The 23,789-nt window shown below is 45.2% G+C and overlaps 1 protein-coding gene across 1 annotated transcript in view; it reads right to left on the reverse strand.

The window, feature by feature from the left end:
• dok4 (docking protein 4) overlaps window positions 1-23,514 on the reverse strand; it is a 66,257-nt gene extending 42,743 nt beyond the window's left edge. The window contains exons 1-4 of the mRNA XM_086107602.1: window positions 23,210-23,514; window positions 13,960-14,067; window positions 12,934-13,048; window positions 4,587-4,706 (exon numbers count right to left, since the gene is read on the reverse strand). Coding sequence (XP_085963728.1) covers window positions 4,587-4,706; window positions 12,934-13,048; window positions 13,960-14,067; window positions 23,210-23,275 — 409 coding nt within the window. The 5' untranslated portion in view covers window positions 23,276-23,514. The remainder of the gene's footprint in view (window positions 1-4,586; window positions 4,707-12,933; window positions 13,049-13,959; window positions 14,068-23,209) is intronic.
• Window positions 23,515-23,789: the final 275 nt, after the last annotated feature.

The following is a 23,789-nucleotide window of genomic DNA, read 5'->3' on the forward strand; positions in this document are numbered from 1 at the left end:
GCATTGAAATAAGACTGAAAAAGTGGGGGTCGTCTTATATTCGGGGTTTAGACATTATACCCATTCACGACGCTAGACGGCGCCAGAAATCATTGACGCGAATGCTGAACTTGACTCCCCAGGCCAAAGTGAACCTCTGCCACGAAGAATAAAAATAAAAATAGTGGTAGCATGAAGAAGAAAAATAAAAAACAGCGGTAAGAAGGAAAAGAGAAGAAAATAATAGAAGAGATAACAGAAAATGGAGAAACGTGGTGACAATCTGGAGAAAAGTGGGTGAAGTTATGATGTAATTTACATTTCAAAAACCAGAAGCCATTCATTTATGAATGCACTTTAGATTTGAATGAGGCAAAATAACATGCTTTTTCTCTCAAATATATTGTTAAAATCATTGGTTTCAGATGTACTACAATTATTTTCTGTATAAAAATTAATTTGGTGTTCAAAAAGTCTTTTTTCAAACTTGAGTCCTGAAAAAGAGGGGGTCGTCTTATATTCGGGCCAATACGGCAATTCGCCTACACTAAGATGACATTGCAATGAAATTCCAATGTGATTGCTGTATGTACTTGGAGTCAATATCACACTTGTTCTTGGCATATAGGTGGGTGTGATCCACGTGACTCATCATGGTACACTTTCTGAACTAGTACCCACTCTTAGTGATGATTTGAATGAGTGGGGTTCGGCCCACAACAGCCGGGCACATAGCATCTCCTTGGAATATGCCACATTCAAGATTTATCTTTGCACCTGGCTTTGATTTGGCCAGTCGAGTAGCATTCCACAACATCATTGAGTTCTTGGTGTAGTTTCTTAGGATCCTGTTGATGTTATATGGCATGCGAGCTACTTATCAATTGGCCGTGTCCAAATAATCTACCTTTTCTTCTTTTCTTTCTTTTTTTCAATTTAGAATTCCTGGACAATATATATTGGTGTATCTTGCATAACTGCATAAAACATATTGCACAAAACAACGACCATAAATTCTCTGTCCTTACTTTTACTCTAATGACTTGTGCCGAATGGAATCAGCCAGGGACAGTGTCCGGACAGAAATTTAAACGCACATCTCTCAATGACCATCAGTCAAGTTGAAACAGTAGTTGGACTTCATCCATCCATCCATCTTCTACCGCTTATCCGGTCCTCGGGCCCCCTTTATATCTGTGGACGAAGGATTAGAGGCTCAAATCCTTCGTTTTGTCCAAGGACCGGCAACCCGAGGCCAAGGTCAAGGACCAAGGACTTGACTCCGAGACCAAGGCCAAGGACCAAGGACCGACCTTCGGTCCTCGAGCCGGTCCTCGAGGCCAAGGACCGGCTCGAGGAACACATCACTTCCCCATCCTTCAATAATCTCAGATATCATTACGAAATCCTTCCTGCCTACTAGATCCCCTCCCCACAGTCCTGGTCAAATCCTGCTTACCCTCTCTGCTTCCTTTCATTTCAGCCATCATCCATTCCTCACTGTCCACTGGAATTGTTCCTTTCCCCTTCAAAATTGCAGCTGACACTCGTATCCTGAAAAAAACTCGTTCAGATCCCAATGATTTCAATAACCTACGACCAATTTCTCACCTTCCTTTCATCTCCAAATAATTTCTTGAAAAAATTGTTGCCTCTCAACTTCACTCCCACCTCGCCCATAACAATCTCTACAAACAATTCCAGTCTGGTTTCCGTCCCCGTCACAGCACAGAATCAGCCCTCTTAAATATCACCAACGACCTTCTTATGGCAGCGGATGCCGGTTTAATCTCCATTCTCATCCTCCTCGCCCTGAGTGTAGCTTTTGACATAATCTCACACCCCATCTTCCTTAATAGACTTTCCACCATAGGCATCACTCACACCCCCTTACACTGGTTTCACTCTTATCTCTCTGGGCGTTCTCAGTTCATCCAACTCAATTCCTTCACTTCACAGTCCGTCCCCCGTCTCTTCCGGTGTGCCCCCGGGCTCTGTCCTGGGACCCCTCCTCTTCATTATTTGCCTTCTCCCCCTTGGCAATATTTTCCGTAAATTTGGTATACACTTTCACTGCTTCGCGGATGACGCCCAGCTCTACCTCTCCAGCAAACCCGACGCCTCCCTCCCACCCTCCTCCCTCTCACACTGCCTTTCAGATATTAAATCTTCGTTCACACATAACTTCCTCAAATTTAACAGTGACAAAACAGAACTCCTCGTCTGTACCAAATCCACCTAACACAAAACCAACAGTTTCTCTTTCACTATTGATAACTCCACTGTGTCCGCTTCCCTTCAGGTCAAGAGCCTGGGTGTCATACTCGATAGTTTGCTATCGTTCCACTCTCACATTAATAACATAACCCGGTCCGCATATTTCCACTGACGCAATATCAACCGTCTCCGTCCCTCTGTCACCCCTCACTCCAATGCTATCCTTGTCCACAGTCTCATCACCTCCCGTATTGACTATTGCAATTCACTTCTCTTCGGTGTCCACCACAAATTCCTCCATAAACTTCAACTGGTCCAGAATTCTTCAGCCCGTATCATCACTAGATCTCCCTCCTTCCATCCCATCACCCCCATCCTCCAACATCTCCACTGGCTCCCTGTCAAACTGAGGATTAACTTCAAAATACTCCTCTTTTCATTCAAAGCCATCCATAACCTTGACCCCCCCCCCCCCCCCCATCTTTCGGACCTTCTTCAAATTTCCGTTCCCTTTCATTCCCTCTGGTCCTTAGCCTCCCTCCACCTCTGTGTACTGAAGATATCACCTATATATGTTATATGTTTAGCTTAAAACTTTGTATCATAGACAGGTCGACTTTGACTATTAGGTCTCTGTCCTGAACATCCGCTACTTAAAACAAAGAATGTAGTGTGAAGCTGGGGTCCTATTTCCCCTTGAGTGATTAACAGCCCCCAAGTGCCTTCTTTTGCGTTCCCCACCTCGGGAGAGTTCCTGAGGGCTGTCAAGCTCCCTTGGTGAGGAACTCTTGTCTCGAGATTTGTGCACAGCAGATGTGGTCTGTACTTTGTCAAAATGCCAAGATCGAACTTTCTTTGTTTCGGATTTTTACATAAGGGGAAGGACTGCCCGCCCCTAATTAATATAATTAACATACTATGCCTATATACACGTTTGACTGTAGTTGCTCGGGGCTTCCTGATGAAATCTGAGACTCACAGGAGCCCGAATCGATTCGTGTTGTGCCCTGAACGTTCAGTAAAACATCTTGCAAGAACTTCTCCATTACCAGCCTCTGACTTTCGCACATCAACTCAGCCCGAATCAAACGAACACGCAGAGGACCTGGGGAAGTGGAGAACGGTGAAGGGATCCCGCCGTGTCGACAACAACACGCTTCCCCTGCTTGATCCCCTCCAACAGTACCCTCTGCCCGTCTCAGGACGATGGGATGCAGAGCTTTCAGCCGCTCTGCCCCCAAACTCTGGAATTCACTCCCACCCAACATCCGTAATATTGACTCTCTTCCCACATTCAAAACTCATCTCAAAACCCACCTATTTAAAAAATTGCTTACTCAGTTTAAACTCATCGCTTCTTTTATTATTTATAATTTTATCTGTGGTTTTATTGCTCTTGTTTGATTGTTCGGTGTCCTTAAGTGTTTTGAAAGGCGCTTATAAATAAAATGTATTATTATTATTATTATTACTTACAGCACATCTGAGCTAGCGTTATAGTTAATGTGTGTCGATGTTATTTAAACATACCTGAATAAACATTTATCTGTTGTTGTTTTTTTCATTTTTGTTTACTAATTACAATAACATACAGGGGCTACACATTGGCAGCATATTAAAACAAAACAATTTATTCTTTTATATAAAAAAAAAATCAATTTAACACAATTAGTTACATGGCGGCTCTCCTACGATGCCTTGGCTGCTGTCACACGGTGAATGTACATGTAAGCACCGGGGCTTCTTCTAACCACCTGTCATAACAACGGTTGTACATTAGTGATGTCATGCACCACAAGGGTCAACTTCAAAATAAAAACACAGCAAGTAAGACGATGAAATTTGCCATTGGAAACAATCGTGGCTACTCACTTGACTTTGAATTGAGGCTACAAAGCCTGACCAGAGTAAAGTTGACTGACTAAGCTGCATCATTCTACTGCACGAAGGTGCAGTGACAGACTTGAACTGGAGTGCAATACTCAATTTGCAATGCACATGCGCACCATTTATGTGCACCTATGATGATAACCCGAAAGTAAATTTAAATCCAAAGAACATTTTAAATGTAGGATTACAAGCATTATAAGTCTAAACAAGCCAGATGTTGCATGTGCATCAACTGAAAAACCAAAAGGTGCGGTAACAGAGCATGAGTATAGTGCATTTTTTTCATATGCTGCTGTGATAACTAGATCATTGTGTGCCATCAGTAACCTCATTACCTTTCACAGCATGACGGTAATAAACCAAGAAATCCTGGTAAAAGAATGTACCTGAATTTAATACTAATATTTAACTCTATTTTAGACGAAACAAAGTTAATTCTGGCAAAAATTAAAACAATGTTCTTGAAAATGTGTGTTAATGTATAATGCATAATTACAGACCTGTGTGTTCACATTGCATCCCAGCTGCAAGGAGATCTGGTTCTCCCATGCTGATGTCACTGACCTGTGCTCCCAGACACTCAATTGACAGTGTCCTAAACCACTCTTCTGCATCCAGTTCTATTGAAAAATGACAAAAGCCCAAACATGAATTTCTTAAAATATACTCAACTGAGCTGTATTTATAGAGCACTTTTAAACAACCACCTTTTTACAAAGTGCTGTACGTGGAGCAAAAATAATTCATATTTTAACAAACAATAAAACAATAAAACAATAACAAAGAGAGTAAAAAACAGAAAAACATCCATCCATCTATACATCCATTTTTTTATCCGCTTTATCCTCACGAGTGTCACGGGCATGCTGGAGCCGATCCTAGTTGTCTTCGAGCAGTAGGCAGGGTACACCCTGAACTGTTTCCCAGCCAATCGCTGGGCGCACATCGACGTATGTTCGTCATAGATGCGTGTTTTTGGAATGTGGGAGGAAACAAAGTATCTTGAGAAAACCCACCCAGGCACTAGGAGAATATAGAAACTCCACACAGGAAGGCCGGAGGCAAAATTGAACCCTGCACTGTGGGGTGGATGTGCTAACAAGTCTGTAGCGCTACTGGAGTGATGCATGTCTCTGCAGTCGATAGTCCGCTGCACCTGCTGTACGTGCGTAAGCGTGAACATGTACGCACATGCGCGTCTTTTGGTTTCAATCAATCAGCGCCGACGCAACCGACGTCACGGATCGAGAAGCCAGAACAACAGGACAACCATTTTTTAGCCTTAGCCTACGCGACGCACAAGGTCTTATGGACACATTGTTCTGGTAATCATGTGCTTTGCCTTTTTGCCCAAATATACTGTATATGTTTTTACTACAATAACTGTCTTGGCCACTGCGCCCTTTCTCATTCCACTGGGGTTTAGCAAGTCAGATCAAATAGAGACCAACATCTCTTCAGTCGGGTTTAGAAAGTCAGTTCAAGGACAGAGAAACATCTCTTTAGTGGCGAGCCAGCCTTTTTCCGAACCATGGACTCTCTCCCTCGGATCTTCCCCCTCACTTGGCTACCTCACAGATCGCTATTCCATTGGATTTATTCGGCCACTTCGTTCCACTCCATCTGCAACATGGCTGACAAGGACGCCTTCCAGCAGCTCCTTGAGATGCAGTGCCTCATGCACGAGATCTGGGAGTTACAAGCCAACAAGCCTTCCTTCCTACAAGCCGTAGGAAGGAAGGTAGCCACGGTCGTGGACGCAGCATGAATCGCGGACATAGCAGTAGCCGAGGGCGCTCCACCTCCCAGGGTGACTTGTCTGGCATCTGCTGGTATCATTGCACGTGAGGCGACTTGGCAGAAAAATGTCATGAACCGTGCTTACAGGCGGGAAACGGACCCGCCAGGAAGTGAGCGCGGCACTCAACTCTTCTGGCGTCTCTGCTGCGAGCTGCATCCTTCACATCCTCGATCGGACTTCTGAGTGACGCTTTATGGTCGATTCCTCCGTGGATGTGTCGCCCCTCCCTCCCCCACAGAGCACCAACACCCTACCAGCGGCTCCTTCCTCCAAGCAGCCAGCCGCACCACTATCAAGACGTACGGCCAACGCGTCCTCAAACTTGATCTGTGCCTGCACTGCTGTTTCCCCTTCGTTTTCACCATCGCAGATGTCCCCCGTCCCATCATTGGTACCGATTTCCTGCATGAATTTGACTTGTCGGTCAGTGTTTGCAGGAAGATGCCGGTCGACGACAAGACCGGCCTTACGGCGCGTGAAACCACCTCCGACCATTTTCTCCAGCGACTGTCCCATCTCCCTGCCCCCTCTTTGTCTCACTACCCGACCCTGTTGCGGCATTTCCCTAACGTGACGAACCCCGTGCGGACGACCGCACCAGCGGCTCACGATGTCGTATATCACATCGAGACGACCGGTACCACCAAGTTCCAGTGTCTTCGACGACTGGCCCCCGTGAAGCAACGGATCGCTGAAGCCGAATTTGATCACATGCTTCAGCTCGGTATCATCCGTCCTTCGAGCAGCAAATGGGCCTCCCCACTACACGGTTCCCAAAGCAAAGGCAGGTGATTGGCGTCCATGTGGAGACTACCGTGCCCTCAACTCCGTCACCATCCCCAACCGGGATCCCATCCCACACATCCACGACTGCGTGTCCTTCCTTTAAGGGAAGTCATCCTTTTCTACCATCGATCTGTTGAGGGCCTATCACCAAATACCAGTCGCTCTGGGAGACGTTCTCAAAACGTCCGTCACCACCCCCTTCGGCTCGTTCGAGTTTCTCTGAATGCATTTCGGCCTCCGCAATATGTCGCAGACTTTCCAGCATTTCATCGACTCTGTCTTGCGCGGTCTTGACCTCTGCTGTGCCTACATTGACGACATTCTCATCGCCGGCAACAATGAAGAAGAGCACCTGCAGCACCTGGAAACTGTGTTCCGCCGCCTCGACGAGTACGAACTCGTCCTCAATGCAGACAAATGCATCTTTGGCCAGCCTGAGATGAAGTTCCTCGGTTACCTCATTGACAGCGTTGGTGTTCGACCAAATCGCAAGAAACTCCGGAGATTTTTAGGTATGGTCAATTTTTATCACCGCTTCCTTCCTGGATGTGCTGAGACGTCTTTGCCGCTGGTTCCGTTGACCCGAGGCAAGAAAAACGGCCCGATTGATCTCTCCCCTGAGCAACTGGCGGCTTTGCAACGGCTCAAGGACCTCGTTGCCAATGCGACGCTCTTCGCCACCTGAGCCCCGACAACCAGTTGTCTCTGATGGTTGACACTTCCAAGGCTGCTGTTGGTGCGGTCCTCCATGACGGCCACGACGGTAACTTCTGCCTGATCGCCTTCTTCTCAAAGAGCCTCCAGCCCGCTGAACAACGCTACAGCACCTTCGGTCGCGAGCTGCTTGCTGTCTACGTCAGTGTGAAGCACTTACGCCACTTCATCGAGGGCGTTCACATCATCGTCTTCACTGACCACAAGCCACTGCTCTCTGCTATTCCATCAGCCTCCACAAACTACCTGGAGCAGGAGATCCGGCAGCTTGACTACCTCTCCCAATTCGATTTGGAGTTCCGAGACGCCAAGAGATGCCAACAATGAGGTTGCTGATGCTCTCTCTCGAATTGAGATCATCGTGATCCAGTTCCCCGACGACATCAATTTTGTTGTGATGACAGAGGCTCAGGTGCGTGAGTGTCTGGCCAACTCAGGGGTTGGCAACACACGGCAACACGTTGTTGCCTAGTTGTTCCCTGGAGCTTCTATATCAACGAAGAATGGTGCACTGATGTCACGAAGCTCGACGCACACTGCAGCCCGGACCTGGAGTCGCTGTCTTTAAACTGCAAGCCATTCTACTCGCCACGTGAGTTCACCTCCTTTTTACTAATCGGTGTTTACATTGCGCCACAAGCTAACGCTAACACGGCGATACAAACGCTAGCCGAACAAGTAAACAAACTCGAACTAAAATACCCAGAGTCACCCCTGATAATTTTGGGCGATTTTAAGCACATCTTAACCGTGAACTTCCCAGATATAAGCAGCACATCGACTGTTTCACCAGAGAAGGCAACATTCTAGACCACTGATATACAACAATCAAAAATTCATACCGATCGGTCGCCCGTGCAGCATTGGGTCTTTCTGACCACAATTTAATCCACTTAATACCTACATACAGACAGAAACTCAAATGTGCTAAACCGGTTGTTAAGACAGTGAAAAAATGGACAGATGAAGCAAAGCTAGCTCTACAAGAATGCTTAGACTGCACTGATTGGGGCGTCTTTGAAACTTCAACGGGCACACTGGATGAATACACAGACACTGTAACATCATACATCAGTTGCTGTGAGGACATGTGTGTACCAACGAAGTCCTTCCGCTCCTTCAACAATAACAAGCCATGGTTTACTCCCAAACTCAGGCAACTCAGGAAAGAGAAAGAGGCCGCATTTAGAAGTGGAGATCGGGCACTGTACAAACACGCCCGAAACCAATTGACAAAGGAAATTAACATCGCTAAGAGAAGCTATGCAGAGAGGCTGAAAAAACAGTTCTCTGCTAACGACTCTGCATCTGTATGGAATGGCCTGAAAGCAATCACTAACTATAGAATGCCATCCCCCCAAACAGTGAACAATAAGGGTCTTGCTAGTGAACTAAACATGTTTTTCTGCCGATTTGAAAAGGGCACCCCCATTTCCCACACACACCCACCTCTACCAGAAACTACTCTATCTACCCCTCCACCCTCTTTTTCTCCACTACAGATCCACGAACAGGACGTGAGACGGCTCTTCAAGCAGCAGAAGATCAAGAAAGCTGCGGGGCCCGACAAAGTGTCCCCCTCCTGCCTGAAAGTCTGCGCTGACCAGCTGGCTCCGGTCTTCACACAAATCTTCAACAGATCTCTGGAGCTGTGTGAGGTCCCATCCTGCTTTATGAGTCTATGTTACGAAGGTCAGCGGGGAGTGTGTACCAGAGCTGGGGAGCAGAGCCTTCAGTCGCTCTGCTCTGCTCCCCATAGTGACAAGGCGGGACAGTGAGGAGGAGAGAGGAGGAAGAACGAAGAGAGCGGACAGGTGTGGCAATGTGGATGAGGTCAGATAGGTATGGAGGGGCAAGGTTGTGGATAGCTTTGAAAGTAAGAAGCAGGATTTTATATTGAATGCGGTGTATAATGGGGAGCCAGTGTTGGAGGACAGGTGTAATATGGTTTATGGATGGTGTGCGTGCAATAATGCGAGCGGCTGAATTTTGGACCAGCTAAAGCTTATGGAGGGTTTTTTTGAGGGAGACCGAGCAGGAGGGAGTTACAGTAATCAAGTCAGGAGGTGTGAACGAGTATAGCAGTGGAGTGAGGGGTGAGAGAAGAGAAGAGCCGGTGGATGTTTCTAAGATGAGAATATGCAGAACGAGTGATGTGGTTGATATGTGAGGTGAAGGAGAGGGTGCTATCGAGGATGACACCCAGACTCTTGACCTGAGGGGAGGGAGAGATGGAGGAGCTGTCAAAGGGAATGGAGAAATTGTTTATTTTGTTTCGGGTGGATTTGGTGCCAATGAGGAGGAGTTCAGTTTTATTGCTGTTCAGTTTGAGGTGAGGTGAACCATGATTTTAATTCCTGCAGGCAGTTGGTTAGGGAGGATGGTGGAAGTGTGGTGTCAGGTGTGGAAGAGATGCAGAGCTGGGTGTCATCTGCGTAGCAGTGAATGTCATGTTTCCTGAAGATATTACCAAGGGGTAGAAGATTGGATTGGATTGGATAAACTTTATTGTCAAATGTACTGTATGTGTAACATACAGCACAGATGAAATTTCTTCCTTCTCAACATAAAACAAGAGGAGCCACTGCGGGTGTCTGCGCCGCTATCAAAAGAAAAGTTAACAAAAAATGACAAAATAATACAAAACAACACATGAGACACAGACAATCGTGCACTCTTAACCACTTTCCTGCATACACTTTGTTGTCTGAAGCAGTTATAAATGAAAGAGGAGCGAATCAAAGTATCCTTTTCACCAGTGGATCAAAGACGTCATGCTGCAGTGTGCACACGTCTGCTACAAGCTAAGCTTGAAAGCAACAAGAAGCTGTAGCATCCATTAACGAAAAAGAGAGACTGGCTCTCTTCTCCTGTGCCATGTACCGTATTTTCACGACCATTCGACGCACCGTATGGTTGGGCGCAGTCTCATTAATGGGTGCTATTTCTGTATTTTACACATAGACAAAACGCACTGTATTATTGGGCGCAATTTTAAAGTGGTAAAACATATGCCAGCTTAAACATACGGCATGCATGCGCGCACGCTAAAAACACGTTAGCTTGTAGCATACGGTAGCATGCCAAGACATACAGATACAAGCTAAAAACACGTTTTTAAAAAGGCAACGGAAAACTGAGTTCCGTTGTATTTTATTTAGCCATCGTACAATGTACTCACGTTTTTCGATCAATCATCACCCAGAAATCCATCAAAGTCCTCATCCTCTGTATCAGAATTGAACAATTGTGCAAGTACCGGTAATCCATCAAAAACGCCGTGTTCCCTCTCGTTGTCAGTCACTCTCATTGCCATGTGGCTCCACAGAAATGATGCCGGCTTTGCCAAAAACTCGAACAACAGTGCAAGCAGACACGTTCGACCAAGCAGCCACAATCCATTCGCACATTGTGGCGTAACTCGCCCGGCGCTGCCTCTCACTCTTTGTAAAGTTGTGTTTGCAATCGATCAATCATTGTTCCCATGCCGTTCGCAACTTTACTTTGAACGCCCGGTTGATGCCGATGTCCAGCGGTTGGCGTTCTTTAGTTAAGCCTCTGGGAATAACGGCAAGCTCAGAGTTCATTTGCTTGACTTGGTTTTTCACCGCTGCTGTGAGATGGGCACGCATGCCAAAAGCATAACCGATGGCTTGAAGTTTGAACTGAGCTTCGTAGGCGTGTCTCTTTGTAGAATTTATTTTCGGGGGTTCTTAGAAACCAAAACCGAAGTTGTTTTGCAACAATGCACATAGCCACACTCTATACAGGTGTTGGTACCTGCTTGTAGCGTCCCTTTAGCGTCCACTTACACGCCCACCCTTCACTGATTGGCCGACGTCTTCCCCGCATGCCTGTCACTCACGTCTGCCTTTTCTCTCTCTTTCTCTCCATATATGTATATATATACACGCCCACCCTTCACTGATTGGCCGACTTCTTTGCCGCATGCCTGTCCACAGTCCCTTCCGCCTTTTCTCTATATAAACAGCGTGTCGGCTGTCAGTCATAAGGCGTCCTGTCCATTTTGGAGACCATTTTTGACTTTTAATGGCGCCTTATAGTCGTGAAAATACGGTAAGTCCGCTTCAATGCCAAGCCGCGACTCCCAGTTCCACATACGCATCGGCGCTCTACGCTGACGCTCCTTTCTTCTCATCGTCAGCTCCTCAATCCATGCATCCATCCAGCCGCACACTGTCCATCAGCACCGACCTTTTCACTGAACAAAGCGGGGCTGTGAAAATGCTGCCTACTTCAGGCGCAAGACACAAGCGCCCCGGGGTTGTCCAGCAACAACAGTCAAATGGCGCCGCTATTCCTCCTAATCAAGAAATCAGTGCTGGTACACGTGTGCTGCCGAGAAGGCGCAACCAAACCACCAAGCACAGATTCTTCTTTGACAAATGCCATGGCCAAATATGCTGAAAATAGTCCACATCAGGTCCACACGATGTAACAACAACACCATGTGACAAAACAAGACAAAAACAACAAAAAACGTAAGGCTCTTGAAGAGCACTTGCCGATGGCTGCCTATCCTGGCGCCATCTTGGGAAAAAAAAAAGATTAAATTAGATAAAAAAAAGATAGATTAGAAACAGCAAGCGGCCAAGGACAGAACCCTGAGGGACACTTGAAGTGAGGGGAAAAGGGGTGAGATCTAAAACATTTGAACTGGATAAACTGGGTGCGGTCAGAAAGATAGGAGCGGAACCAGGAGAGGGGGGTGCTGGTGATACCAATGGAGGAGAGTCTGTCGAGGAGGATGGAGTGAGAGATGGTGACAAAGGCTGCACTGAGGTCAAGCAGGAGGAGGATGGCGAGTGAACCGGAGTCAGCAGAGAGAAGGTCATTGGATATCTTGAGGAGGGTGGTTTCAGTACTATGGAGGGAACGGAAGCCAGATTTAAATTGTTTGTAGAGGTTATTGGAGGAAAGATGGATGTGAAGTTGAGCAGCCACTGTTTTTTCTAGAAGTTTGAAATGAAAGGGAGGTCCAAATTCATTTTAATTGAATCTAATTATTTTTGTACGAGATGGCAGTTTACCTGTTTATCCTCTGAGGTCTGTTGTGGGATTTTTTTTTTCCTAATGTGAAATATGTGCCTGGGGTCAATACAGGTAAACAAATGCTGGATTAGATGGATCACAGCAGCGAGAGAAAATGGTGCATCGACAGTCTTTCTGGGAGATGGATTTGACCAATTTGTGCCAGTGTCGTAAAATTTGAACTTTAAAGACTTGGACAGTTCTCACCTCCTTTTTTTTTTTTGCGAAGATATTTTCACCACAATATGTTAACTGTACTTGATTAATATTTCTGTTTATCTCACAAAAGAATTTGGTGTGCAGTGCATCTCAGAAAATTGCCAACTGGGCCAACATTTTATGACGTGTCTGCAAGATTCAAAATGGGACATCAATGAACAAATATATTTCCCTGGTACTTATTAGTACCCTTTGTATCAACTGGAGAACACATTTTTTGACATTGACCATGTTTTAATCTGAAGCATCAGAACTTGCATTTCTTCAGCCATTACCTGATTCACAAGTGAAAGTGCGTGAGGTGTCATCACTAAGCACAATGGCCACTGCTTGTCGCTTCGTATCCCGAGGCAGCCGTGTGACAGTCTTGACGTTTGTAATTTCTGTCACCTAGGTAACAAGATAAAGATAAAAAATATGGATTGGGAGAGGGTAAAAAACATTGAAAAGCGAGAAAAATGTAAATAATGGTGTTCATGAGATTTTTCTCTGTCTCGTTTTGTGTTGTATGTAATTTTTTCCATTTGTCTAGTTTTTCATGTCTTTAGTTTATATTTTTAGTGGTTCAGTTTTTCATTTTGGGTGTAAGCACTGCCAAGCGATCATGAATATGACTGAATTCAATCACGGGCCTGAAATCAAGGTTTCACTTTTGGTTTCTTGTCCTGTAGAAGGTGATGGTGTGACTATTGTAGGATTTTTTTGGTCACAATAGCATTACGTCTGCTGCGAGACTGAAAGGCGGTATACACTGTAAACACCAATTTCATTTCTGCTGAAAAATCTAAGTGCAACGCATGTACCATATTTTCTGCTCTAGAGCACACCTAAATTCAATTTTCTCAAAAGCCGACAGTGCGCCTGATAAGCTGATGCGCCTTATATATGGTGCTCTTCATATTTCCCATTGAGTTGTTTCCCTGCTAAAATTCCTATGCCATCTCGTGGTGATTATTAGTGGGAAACAAACTAATTTGTGAGCTCTGTGCAGCCATTATGAAACAAAGATAATACCAAAAGCATAGTTAACTACTGACTAAACGAAGGAGACAAGCAAGACTTCTCAGGATATTTAGCCCTCTTTAGCCCAGCATTTTAGCTCAGTGGTCAGCGTACTTCCCTTCCTAGTTGTTTACACTGTGGCAGTGTAGGTTCAAACCCTTAGTGGACAGTGAGTGAAAAGAGCCTGGAGGGCTTGTGAGAGCCGATTGAGTCTTTTTTCCAAAACTCTTGCTTACTCGCTCTCTCTCAGTCTTCTTTGTCACTCATAAACAAGCATGCACATGCAAACGTAATCACACCTTTGGACAGGACCTGATGTGGGCAGACTTCTCATCAGGATATTTCTCCAGTCGACGAGGCCCTTTACTGGATGGCTTCTTGAAAACTAACCAGCACCGGCGATAAATCTGTAACATGCAAAAAATAAAAAATAAAAGCCATACTTTCATGTTACCCAATCGTTGGAAAAAAGTATTTACTACATTTACATTTACTACATTTTTTTACATGTATTACATTTACTAGTTGTGATAGCTTTTTGTGTAAATAATTTCCCATGTTTCGAATTCAAAAGCTGTTTTGTATCATAAATTGGGGCCTATTTGAAAACAAATAAATAAAAAACAAACAATTAAAAATGTTACCTTTAAATGAAAGAACTGAGGGCTGTTAAATCATTTTCTGCTAAATAACAAACACGCACTACAGCATCAATAAAGGGCCCTTACAGCCCTGTTCACGTTGTGATAGCAGCACGTTGGGACACTCGCACATTGGGGTACTGGAATTTTTGGCACAAGATACCGCCAAACATATGATTTTTGTATTCTGCCAGGCCTGATGTGTGTCCAAAGTAAACTGCTCCTTGAGATTTGATTTGATGTACTTAAACTGGTGTTTTATTTAAAAGATGTAGAAATGTAAATTCATTAAATGTGTCCCTTTCAGAAGTGTTTCTTTGTGAGAAGTGAAAAGAGCTCATGCCAGTCTCTTTCCAAACTCTGCTCATGCACAGATAATTCATGCACCAACGTAGCTGTAGATATTGTGTATGAGGCAGATGGTGGTGTTAGGTTTGAAACCGAACCGAATAATGTTTTAGGATCCCAGAAATACAGGCTCAAAGTGCAATAAAATATTCATTTACAGAAAAATGCACCGACAATGTAGAAAGAGAAATAGCTGCTCACAAGGATCCAGGAAAAACAAGGCGTAAACAAAAACACTTGCAAAAGGCAAGGTAGCTTAACACAAAGAATACAAACGAAAAGACAAGAAATTAATTTATACAAAAATCAAGAACAATGTCTAAAAGAAAAAATAATACCATTATTTACAAAACAAAGAAGAAAGAAAGCAAATTGACGAGAGATGCTACCTCTAACACTGAAGTTCCAAAGCACCCTTCAAACTCGATAGGCGACTTATAGTGAAGCTTGCTTCAGTTGACGTTAGTGATGATGTTTGAACCACTTCACTGCATCATTCCGAAGCAGCTGACGCTTTGGGTTGACAGGCGGAGCTTTGAAACTCAATGCACACAGACAAACAACCATTTGCGCTCACACTTACACCTAGGGACAATTTGGAGTGTTCAATCAGGCTGCCATGCATATTTTTGGAATGTGGGAGGAAACCACAGTACCATGCAGGCACGGGGATAGCATGCAAACTCCACACAGGAAGGCCGGAGCTGGAATCGAACCCGGTACCTCTACCTCTGCACTGTGAGGTCGAAGCGCGAGCCACTGGACCACCGAGCCGCATTACTTTAACTTAAATAACCAAATACAGAAAAATGTGTCGCCTGTGTGTGTGTGTGTGTGTGTGTGTGTGTGTGTGTGTGTGTGTGTGTGCGTGTGTGTGTGTGAGAGATTTTTTTATTTACATTTTTTTTCTTTATTTTGCTGTGTGTTGGCTAGTGTGGTGCGACATGGAAATTACGTTCTCAGTACCAAATAGCTGTCATCGTCAAGGGATGGACTGGGTCCACATGATTCAGTGTGAAATTCTGACGGAAAGACTGATATACATTCCGTCAGTCTAATGGAATGGCTACCTCCGCCAAAATCTTCTTGGCAGGTGCGCTACAAGCATATTGACTCAAATCATAATACAGGAAAGAGTGTAAATGGAGAACTAAATTCCAAATTCATTTTGATCTGTACAGACAATGTGTTTGTAATTTTAACAAAGAATTAGAAAACAACACTTCAGAAATCATTCTCAAAAACCTCACCAATACGAGCACTCTATTATCTGTGGATGATCAACTCACTTTACTGTAATACAGTCAATGAATACATCTGCTATTTTAGTGAAGAATTAAAATTCATCAGGTCAAACAGCACAAATCAGAAAAATCACAAAATTATCCAACAAATAGTAAATGGGCTGTCACTTTCATGGCGTTTTTCTACCTTTGGTATTCAAATCGCTTTACGCAGTTTCCTCAATTACTTATTGATGGCGCAGCACCAGAAGTAACCGGTGGTTCAGTATCTTGTTCAGTATCTCTGGGGCTCCAGCAAACCACTGTCAGAGCCATTATCCACTAATGGAGAAAATTGGGAACTTCTGCAAATATTCTCAGGAGTCGTCGATCAGCTAAAATTACTCGACCAGTGCGACAACGACTCATCCAGGAGGTCACAAAAGAACCTAGAACAACACCCAAAGAACACTGGCCTCAGTTCAGGTCAGTGTTCATGACTCTACCATAAGAAAGACTCTGGAAAAAATGGCATCTATGGGAGAGTTGTACTCAAAGAACACGTTTGCCAAAGAAAAAAAACCCATCTTGATAATCCTCAAGACTTTTGGAAAAACATTCCGTAGACTGATGAGTCAAAAATTGAACTTTTTAAAATATGTCTGACCCGTTACATCTGGAATAAAATTGGCACAGCATTTGATAAAAATTATATTATGCCCATAGAGAACGATGGTTGTGGCAGTATGATGGACTGTAGCTACTTTGCTTCCTCACAACCAAGACAACTTGCTAATTTTCCCAAGATGTGATTGTGAGTGTGAACAGTTGTTTGTCTATGTGTGCCGTGCGATTGGCTGGCAACCAGGTCAGGGTGTACCCTGACTGCTGCCCAAAGACAGCTGGGATAGGCTCCAGCACTCCAACGACCCTCGTGAAGATAAAGCAGTTCAGATATTGGATGTATAATAATAATAATAATAATAATAATAATGATAATAACTACAGCTGTGAGCAGTTTTAATGGGCCCTCGCAGCCCTGGCAATGTTGGGGTACTGAAACACTGGGACATTGGTGTTGGAATTGTTTTTTTTTTTTTTTTAAAGGAAGTCAGATTAAAAGCTATTTTGCTAAAATAAGACTTCTATAAAAGGCCAAAAAATAGGAATTTGAAAGGAAATAAAAAATCACCACCTTCATTTTCAGTTTTAAGTAGGGCTCCAAGATATTCTTTTTAAGCATTGGACTGTAAGATGTAGCTCCAACTTTTGTAGATGGTGAAACAAGGAAGCTGTGAGAGCTCCATTGAAGGCTGGAGTGACAACCGAAACTGTCAGTGAGGTAACCCCCCCCCCACCCCTCAAAAAATACTTTTTTTCTGAAAAAACCCTTAAAAACCTTAACCCTATTTCAACTAATAAGACAAGATGAACGTCATAGTGCGAGTCATAGCCGCTTGATGACAGCGACCTTGTGTAATCTATACACTAGGTTTTAGATTAAGTTTTTGTTACTTTTTACCGTACTATTTCCCACGGGAATTCTCACACGTCATAGCTGTGACGTTTACATCCCTTTGTCGGCAAATGATGATGCAGCATGTGATGCCCTGATGACTGTCGTGAACAGGCTGCAAACACAGTCCCCCAATGCCCTGCTGATCATCTCTGGGGACTTCAACCATGTCTCTGTCGTCCTCCCTCCCAACCGTCACTCAGTTATGTAACATGTACCACCAAAGACAATAAAAATTTCGACTTGTTTTATGTCAACACCAAGGAGGGATATACACCCTACCCCCTCCCCCCTCTTGGAAGAGCGGACCACAACATGCTGTATCTCCAGCCTGTGTACAAACCCCTGGTGCACAGGCAGCCAGCTGTGGCCTCCATGGTAAGAAGATGGTCCATGGAGGCTGAAGATCCTCTGCGGGACTGCTTCGACTCAACCAGGTGGAAGATCTTCAGTGAGGTTCATGGGGAGGACATTGATTCACTCACCGACACCATCAGAACTACATTAACTTTTGTTAGCGGAATACCGTACCCACCTGAACTGTGCGGTGTTTTTCCAACAACAAACCATGGATTACTCCCAACATAAAGGCCCTCCTGAAGGAGAAGAAGAGGGCTTTTGTGTCGAGAAACAGAGAGGAGCTGAAGGCCATGCAGATCCAGCTGAGGAGAAGGATCAGAGAGGGGAAAAAGGCCTATAGGATGAAAATAGAGGACCAGCTACAGGCCAGTAATGTTACTGGTGTCTGGAGGGGCCTGAAAACCATCTCGGGCCACAAAAGCCCAAAGACAGAGACTGTGAGGGACAAGGATTGGGCAGATGTTCTAAATCGGTTTTTCAACCGGTTTGACCAGATGTCTGTGTCCCCCCAGCACCCCCTGCAGCTGCACCCACTCTCACTGTGGAATTCCCATCCCCCCTCCTCTCACGACCAGCTTCCAACAACAAACAACTGCCCTCTCAACCGACACTAAAACCCCAACGCCCAGTCTGTCTCCTGGTTTCTGCCTGTTTGTTACGACAGCGCAGGTGAGGAACCAACTGAGGAAGATGAAGGTGAGGAAGGCAGCAGGTCCGGACTCCTCAGGACCTGCTCCGACCAGCTGTGTGACAATAGGGGTGTTCACACGGCACACATTTGCTCCGGCGCTGCACCGATGTATTTTGTTGCGATATATTTTGCACCGCAGCAAATTGTGTGGAGCGTTCACAGTACAAAGCCGCTGAGCGTGTCTGCAACGGCACAGCGTCGGTGCAGCCCCACTTACGTTCACACGGCAGTTTCTGCAGTGGAGCAAAACGACAGAAAACAAATGAGCTGTCGTGTTGGTTCTTTTTAAAACGTATACACAACTCAAGCGACTACTGGACAGGCACGTCCTTCTCCTTCTCTGTCTCCGTGCCTTCTGCTCGAGAGTGACCGCCCCCGAAAACGTAAATCAACGATGACTTCAATGACACTCAGAAAAGCAAACATATCATGCGCCAAACAGAAAATCAAGAGAGGAAATCACTAAATAAATTATATGGGGGGCGGGGGGTTGTGAACACACAACAAAGGAACAAACTACACTAACAACTCCGAGACAGTCCAGTCTCCTACAAAAGGAAAGATGTTACCAGCCAAGTCTTGTGTCATTATTAAACAAACACATGACGGAAGTCCGACAGAGCACGAAAGCAACACATTTTCGCCGTACGTACGCTTCACAAGCATTTGCTCTGGAGCAAATTTAACCCAGTTGCGTTCACACGTGCAAATTTACATCGGTGCTGCTTCGCAAACGAGCATTTGCTCCGGAGCAAATTTTTAAACCACCTCCCTGAGGTGGATCAAATTTGGTCCGGTAAGCCTTTTTCCGGGGCTACGCCGGAGCTAATTTGCACGTTTGAACGCTCTACTGGGGCAGCCCCGGCGTAGCACCGGACCAAATCTTGCCGTGTGAACACCCCTATTGTGCAGCACATGTTCAGCCTGAGTCTGAAGCTGGGCAGAGTTCCACAGCTGTGGAAAACTTTGTGCCTGGTCCCAATGCCCAAGACCCCCCACCCAAAAGAGCTCAACAGCTACAGACCGGTGGCACTGACGTCTCACCTGATGAAGATGCTGGAGAGACTCGTCCTCACCTACCTGCGACCGCTGGTGAGCTCATCACTGGACCTGTTACAGCAGGGGTGGTCAGACTTTTTGGACCTAAGATCTACTTTTCATTCAACCAACCTCCCGGGATTGCCCCTTAGCGCGCGCGCGCACACACACACACACACCCACACAAACAAACAAGCGCGCCATGATGAGAAACCAAACACGGAAGTAAGCGATGCACTTTTTCAGCCTGTTGACTATCGTAGCTCACACGTACCATTTTAAAGTGCTTCCCTGAGCCCTCAAGATTCCTATTTTTTGCCCGTGCCCTCTGTGAATTGTACACGAAGCAAACTCTGAATGAGAATAATGACGATCAAAGATATAGCGCAACAGCTCTGATCACAAGCTGCAACTGCAGACTGCTGAGCGCTAACAATTTCCTTTGACGTAGGTCACGCGCCACCGTAGGTTAAAGATTTACCTGCTTTATTTTATTTTATTTAAAAAACATTTTTGGGGGAAAATGAGACTGATAGGATGATTAGGGTGCAGTGTACATTAACACAAAAAATATATTACTAACATGTACAAAGACACACAAATGTTTGCGGGGGGGGGTTCTCCTCCACACCTTTCGGATCTAATTTGGACGAGTCCTTGATCTACCGGTAGATCAGGATCGACGTAATGGGCACCCCTGCGTTACAGTTTGCCTACCAGCCCAGCATCGGTGTGGAGGACGCCATCATCTACCTCCTCCACTCGGCGCTGTTACATTGTTACACCTGGAGAATGCTGGGAGTACTGTGAGGATCATGGTCTTTGATTTCTCCAGTGCCTTCAACACCATCCAGCCCAACGTACTGGAGGACAAGCTGCAGCACGCCAGAGTGGACCACCACCTCACATCATGGATTACAGATTACCTCACAAATCGGCCGCAGTATGTGAGGGCACAGAGCTGTGAGTCGGACAAGCTTCGACAGGCTTCTTTGCAGCACTGGGGCGCCGCAGGGGACTGTCCTGGCTCCATTCCTGTTCACCCTCTACACCAGGGGTGTCAAAGTCAAATGGATGGAGGGCCAGATAAAAATTTTTGCTGAAAGCCATTCAATGTTCATTGAAAAATGACCACATATAGTTTATTGAACCAAAGTTAATTGACTGAAAACCTAACAAATACATTCCAATATGATCAGATAAATAAAGCAACATTTTCTTATGGCTCTGTCAGTAAACTTTAATTTTCAACAGGCACCAAAAAAAATTCCTTTGTATAAAAATACCCATAACATGAATGAAAGAAGCCGGTATTATTCAAGGCACTATCAGTAGCCCATATTTTCTCTTTTAGCAAAAGTAGGCTAAATTTACTTACAAGAAAAACAAATAATAGCAATTTTCAATCATTTACTCGAATGAAATATTTTTAAAACATAATTGGATTTAAATACAATAAAATAAAGTGCAAAACTTGATTAACCAAAAACAACACTTCAAGGAGAAGTAACATACAGTGAAAGCCAATATTATACTTTAATTTTTAAACTTGAAGTGAGTAAAAACTCTTAATATGTGATTGCACCGTAATATTCACTTCTTTGAGGCTGAGGCTGATACTCGGTGGTGTCTTATCTTTTCTACAAGTTCATCAATATTTGGGGTCAGGCTCTGAGCTGAGCAAATCCTCAAAATTGAGTGAAGGTGTTCAACAGTAACTCGACTTCTGTGTGATGTTTTGTTCAGCTTCATCAAAGAAAGTAATACAGTTTTTAATCAAATCCCCCTCCCCCTTCCATGTCCATGTTCTTGTTTTTGTTCGCGTGTTTTGTTTCATGATGTCGTCTCAGATTACACTCTTTCAATACCGCCACACTTTCTCCACACAGAAGACACAGGTTTTCCAGCTACGTCCATGAACATGTACTCCGACTCCCACCTTGTTTGAAACCCCCGGTTCTCAGTGTCCACCTTCTGTTTTGCCATTTTTGATGGTTATCTGCAAGCTAACGTCACTGCTACGCGAATGACTGCTGCACTAATATTGAAATAAAGCGCCCACTGCTTGGCGAGTCACCGTTGCATTGTGGGAAATGTAGTATTGGTGTGTGTAAAAGATCTGCGGGCTCCCGACTTGCTGCGGTCCACGGGCCGGTTCTAATAATAAATCAATATCATCCCAGGGGCCACTGAAAACATTCTCGCGAGCCGGATCTGGCCCGCGGACCGGCACTTTGACATACTGTATGTGCTCTACACCTTGGACTTCAGATACATCACTCCAACCTGCCACCTCCAGAAGTTCTCTGACGACTCTGCGATTGTCGGTCTCATTACAGAGGGAGATGATCGGGAGTACAAGAGACTGACGAGGGACTTTGTGGACTGGTGCCAGCAGAATCACCTCCAGATCAGCCCCGGGAAAACTAAGGAGTTGGTGGTGGATTTCTGCAGGAAACAGTTCTCACCTGCACCGATGAACATCCAGGGTACAGACATAGAGAGGGTGACCTCCTACATGTACCTAGGTGTTCATCTCAACAATAAACTTGACTGGTCTACCAACATGGATGCCCTGATCAGGAAGGGACAGAGCCGCCTCTTCCTACTCAGGAAACTACGGTCTTTTGGGGTTCAGGGGTCACTCCTTAAGACCTTCTATGACTCTGCGGTGGCTTCAGCCATCTATGATGGCATTGTCTGCCTGTCAGCAGCATCTCAGTCCGGGACAAAGAGAGACTGGAGCAACTGGTCAGGAGGTCCAGTTCTGTCCTGGGCTGCTCCCTGGACACTCTGGAGGAGGTGGGCAGCAGGAGGATGCGAGCTAAACTAAAAGCTATGATGGACAGTCCCTCCCACCCCCTCCAGCCCACCCTGACAGCGCTGGGTAGCTCATTCAGCCAGAGACTGTTACACCCGCGCTGCAACAAGGAGAGATACCGCCGCTCATTCTTACCGACTGCTGTCAGGCTGCTCAATAAACACAGGGAAACCTGGACTCACCCCATCTATACATTGTAAATAGCACAGACACCTTATGCAGCATACATGCGGTTGCATGTATGCTTATATCTATATTTTATATTGCATTCTGGGCGGCCCAATAGTCCAGTGGTTAGCACGTCGGCTTCACAGTGCAGAGGTACCGGGTTCGATTCCAGCTCTGGCCTCCCTGTGTGGAGTTTGCATGTTCTCCCCGGGCCTGCGTGGGTTTTCTCCGGGTGCTCCGGTTTCTCCCACATTCCAAAAAACATGCATGGCAGGTTGATTGGACGCTCTAAATTGTCCCTAGGTGTGAGTGTGGGCGTGGATGGTTGTTCGTCTCTGTGTGCCCTGCGATTGGCTGGCAACTGATTCAGGGTGTCCCCCACCTACTGCCCGAAGACGGCTGGGATAGGCTCCAGCACCCCCGCGACCCTAGTGAGGATCAAGCGGTTCGGAAAATGGGTGGATGGATATTGCATTCTGTACTGTGTTCTTTTTTCTGAAACGTTTATTTTGTGCATGCAATACTTTGTTTTTCTTTTCTACCCCCCACCCCCACCCACATTTATTTTGTGCATGCAATACTTTGTTTTTCTTTTCTACCCCCACCACCCCTTCATTCTGCTGTTGTAGATTGCAAATTTCCCCAGTGTGCGACAAATAAAGGTTTTCTTATCTTATCTTGTTAACTTTAAAATGATTGTTTACATAACTAAGAAATTGCAAGTAGAGATTTACTTTACTTACCCCAAGCTTGCGACTGCGTATGCGTACATAGCCTTGCTTGACAATGTCGGTGAAGTTTGAGGCCATGCCTGGAGATCATCTAGATGTTCACCTCACCCTCTGAAGTGAATATGCTGGACATTCAAGTCGTCCTTGAGTCTCAGTCCTCTCAAAAATAAAGCTACTGCGCTTCCTCCATGCTTTCTCCTGTTCTCAATTTCTGTGTTGTTTCTACTGGAATTTTGAGATCACAGTTGCCATCTTTTGGCTTTCCATAGTATTCTCCTTGGTCTGTGCTGTTTTCATTCACTCTCGACCAGAGAAGTATTCGGTGAGCTTCCACATTGCCACTACAAACAAATGGAGAAAGACAGATGCAGCAAGATAGATAGAGAGAGAGAGAGAGAGAGAGAGAGAGAGAGAGAGAGAGAGAGAGAGAGAGAGAGAGAGAGAGAGAGACAGAAAGAGAGCGAGAGAGAGAGAGAGAGAGAGAGAGAGAGAGAGAGAGAGAGAGAGAGAGAGAGAGAGAGAGAGAAAGCACATGAATGGATACATTGACATTATTTATTGAAGAGGGAGAACCATAACATTATCATTTATT

This window comes from Hippocampus guttulatus, chromosome 3, assembly GCF_054856545.1.
Source record: "Hippocampus guttulatus isolate MCC_2025c chromosome 3, RoL_Hgut_1.0, whole genome shotgun sequence".
Lineage (NCBI taxonomy): Eukaryota > Metazoa > Chordata > Actinopteri > Syngnathiformes > Syngnathidae > Hippocampus > Hippocampus guttulatus.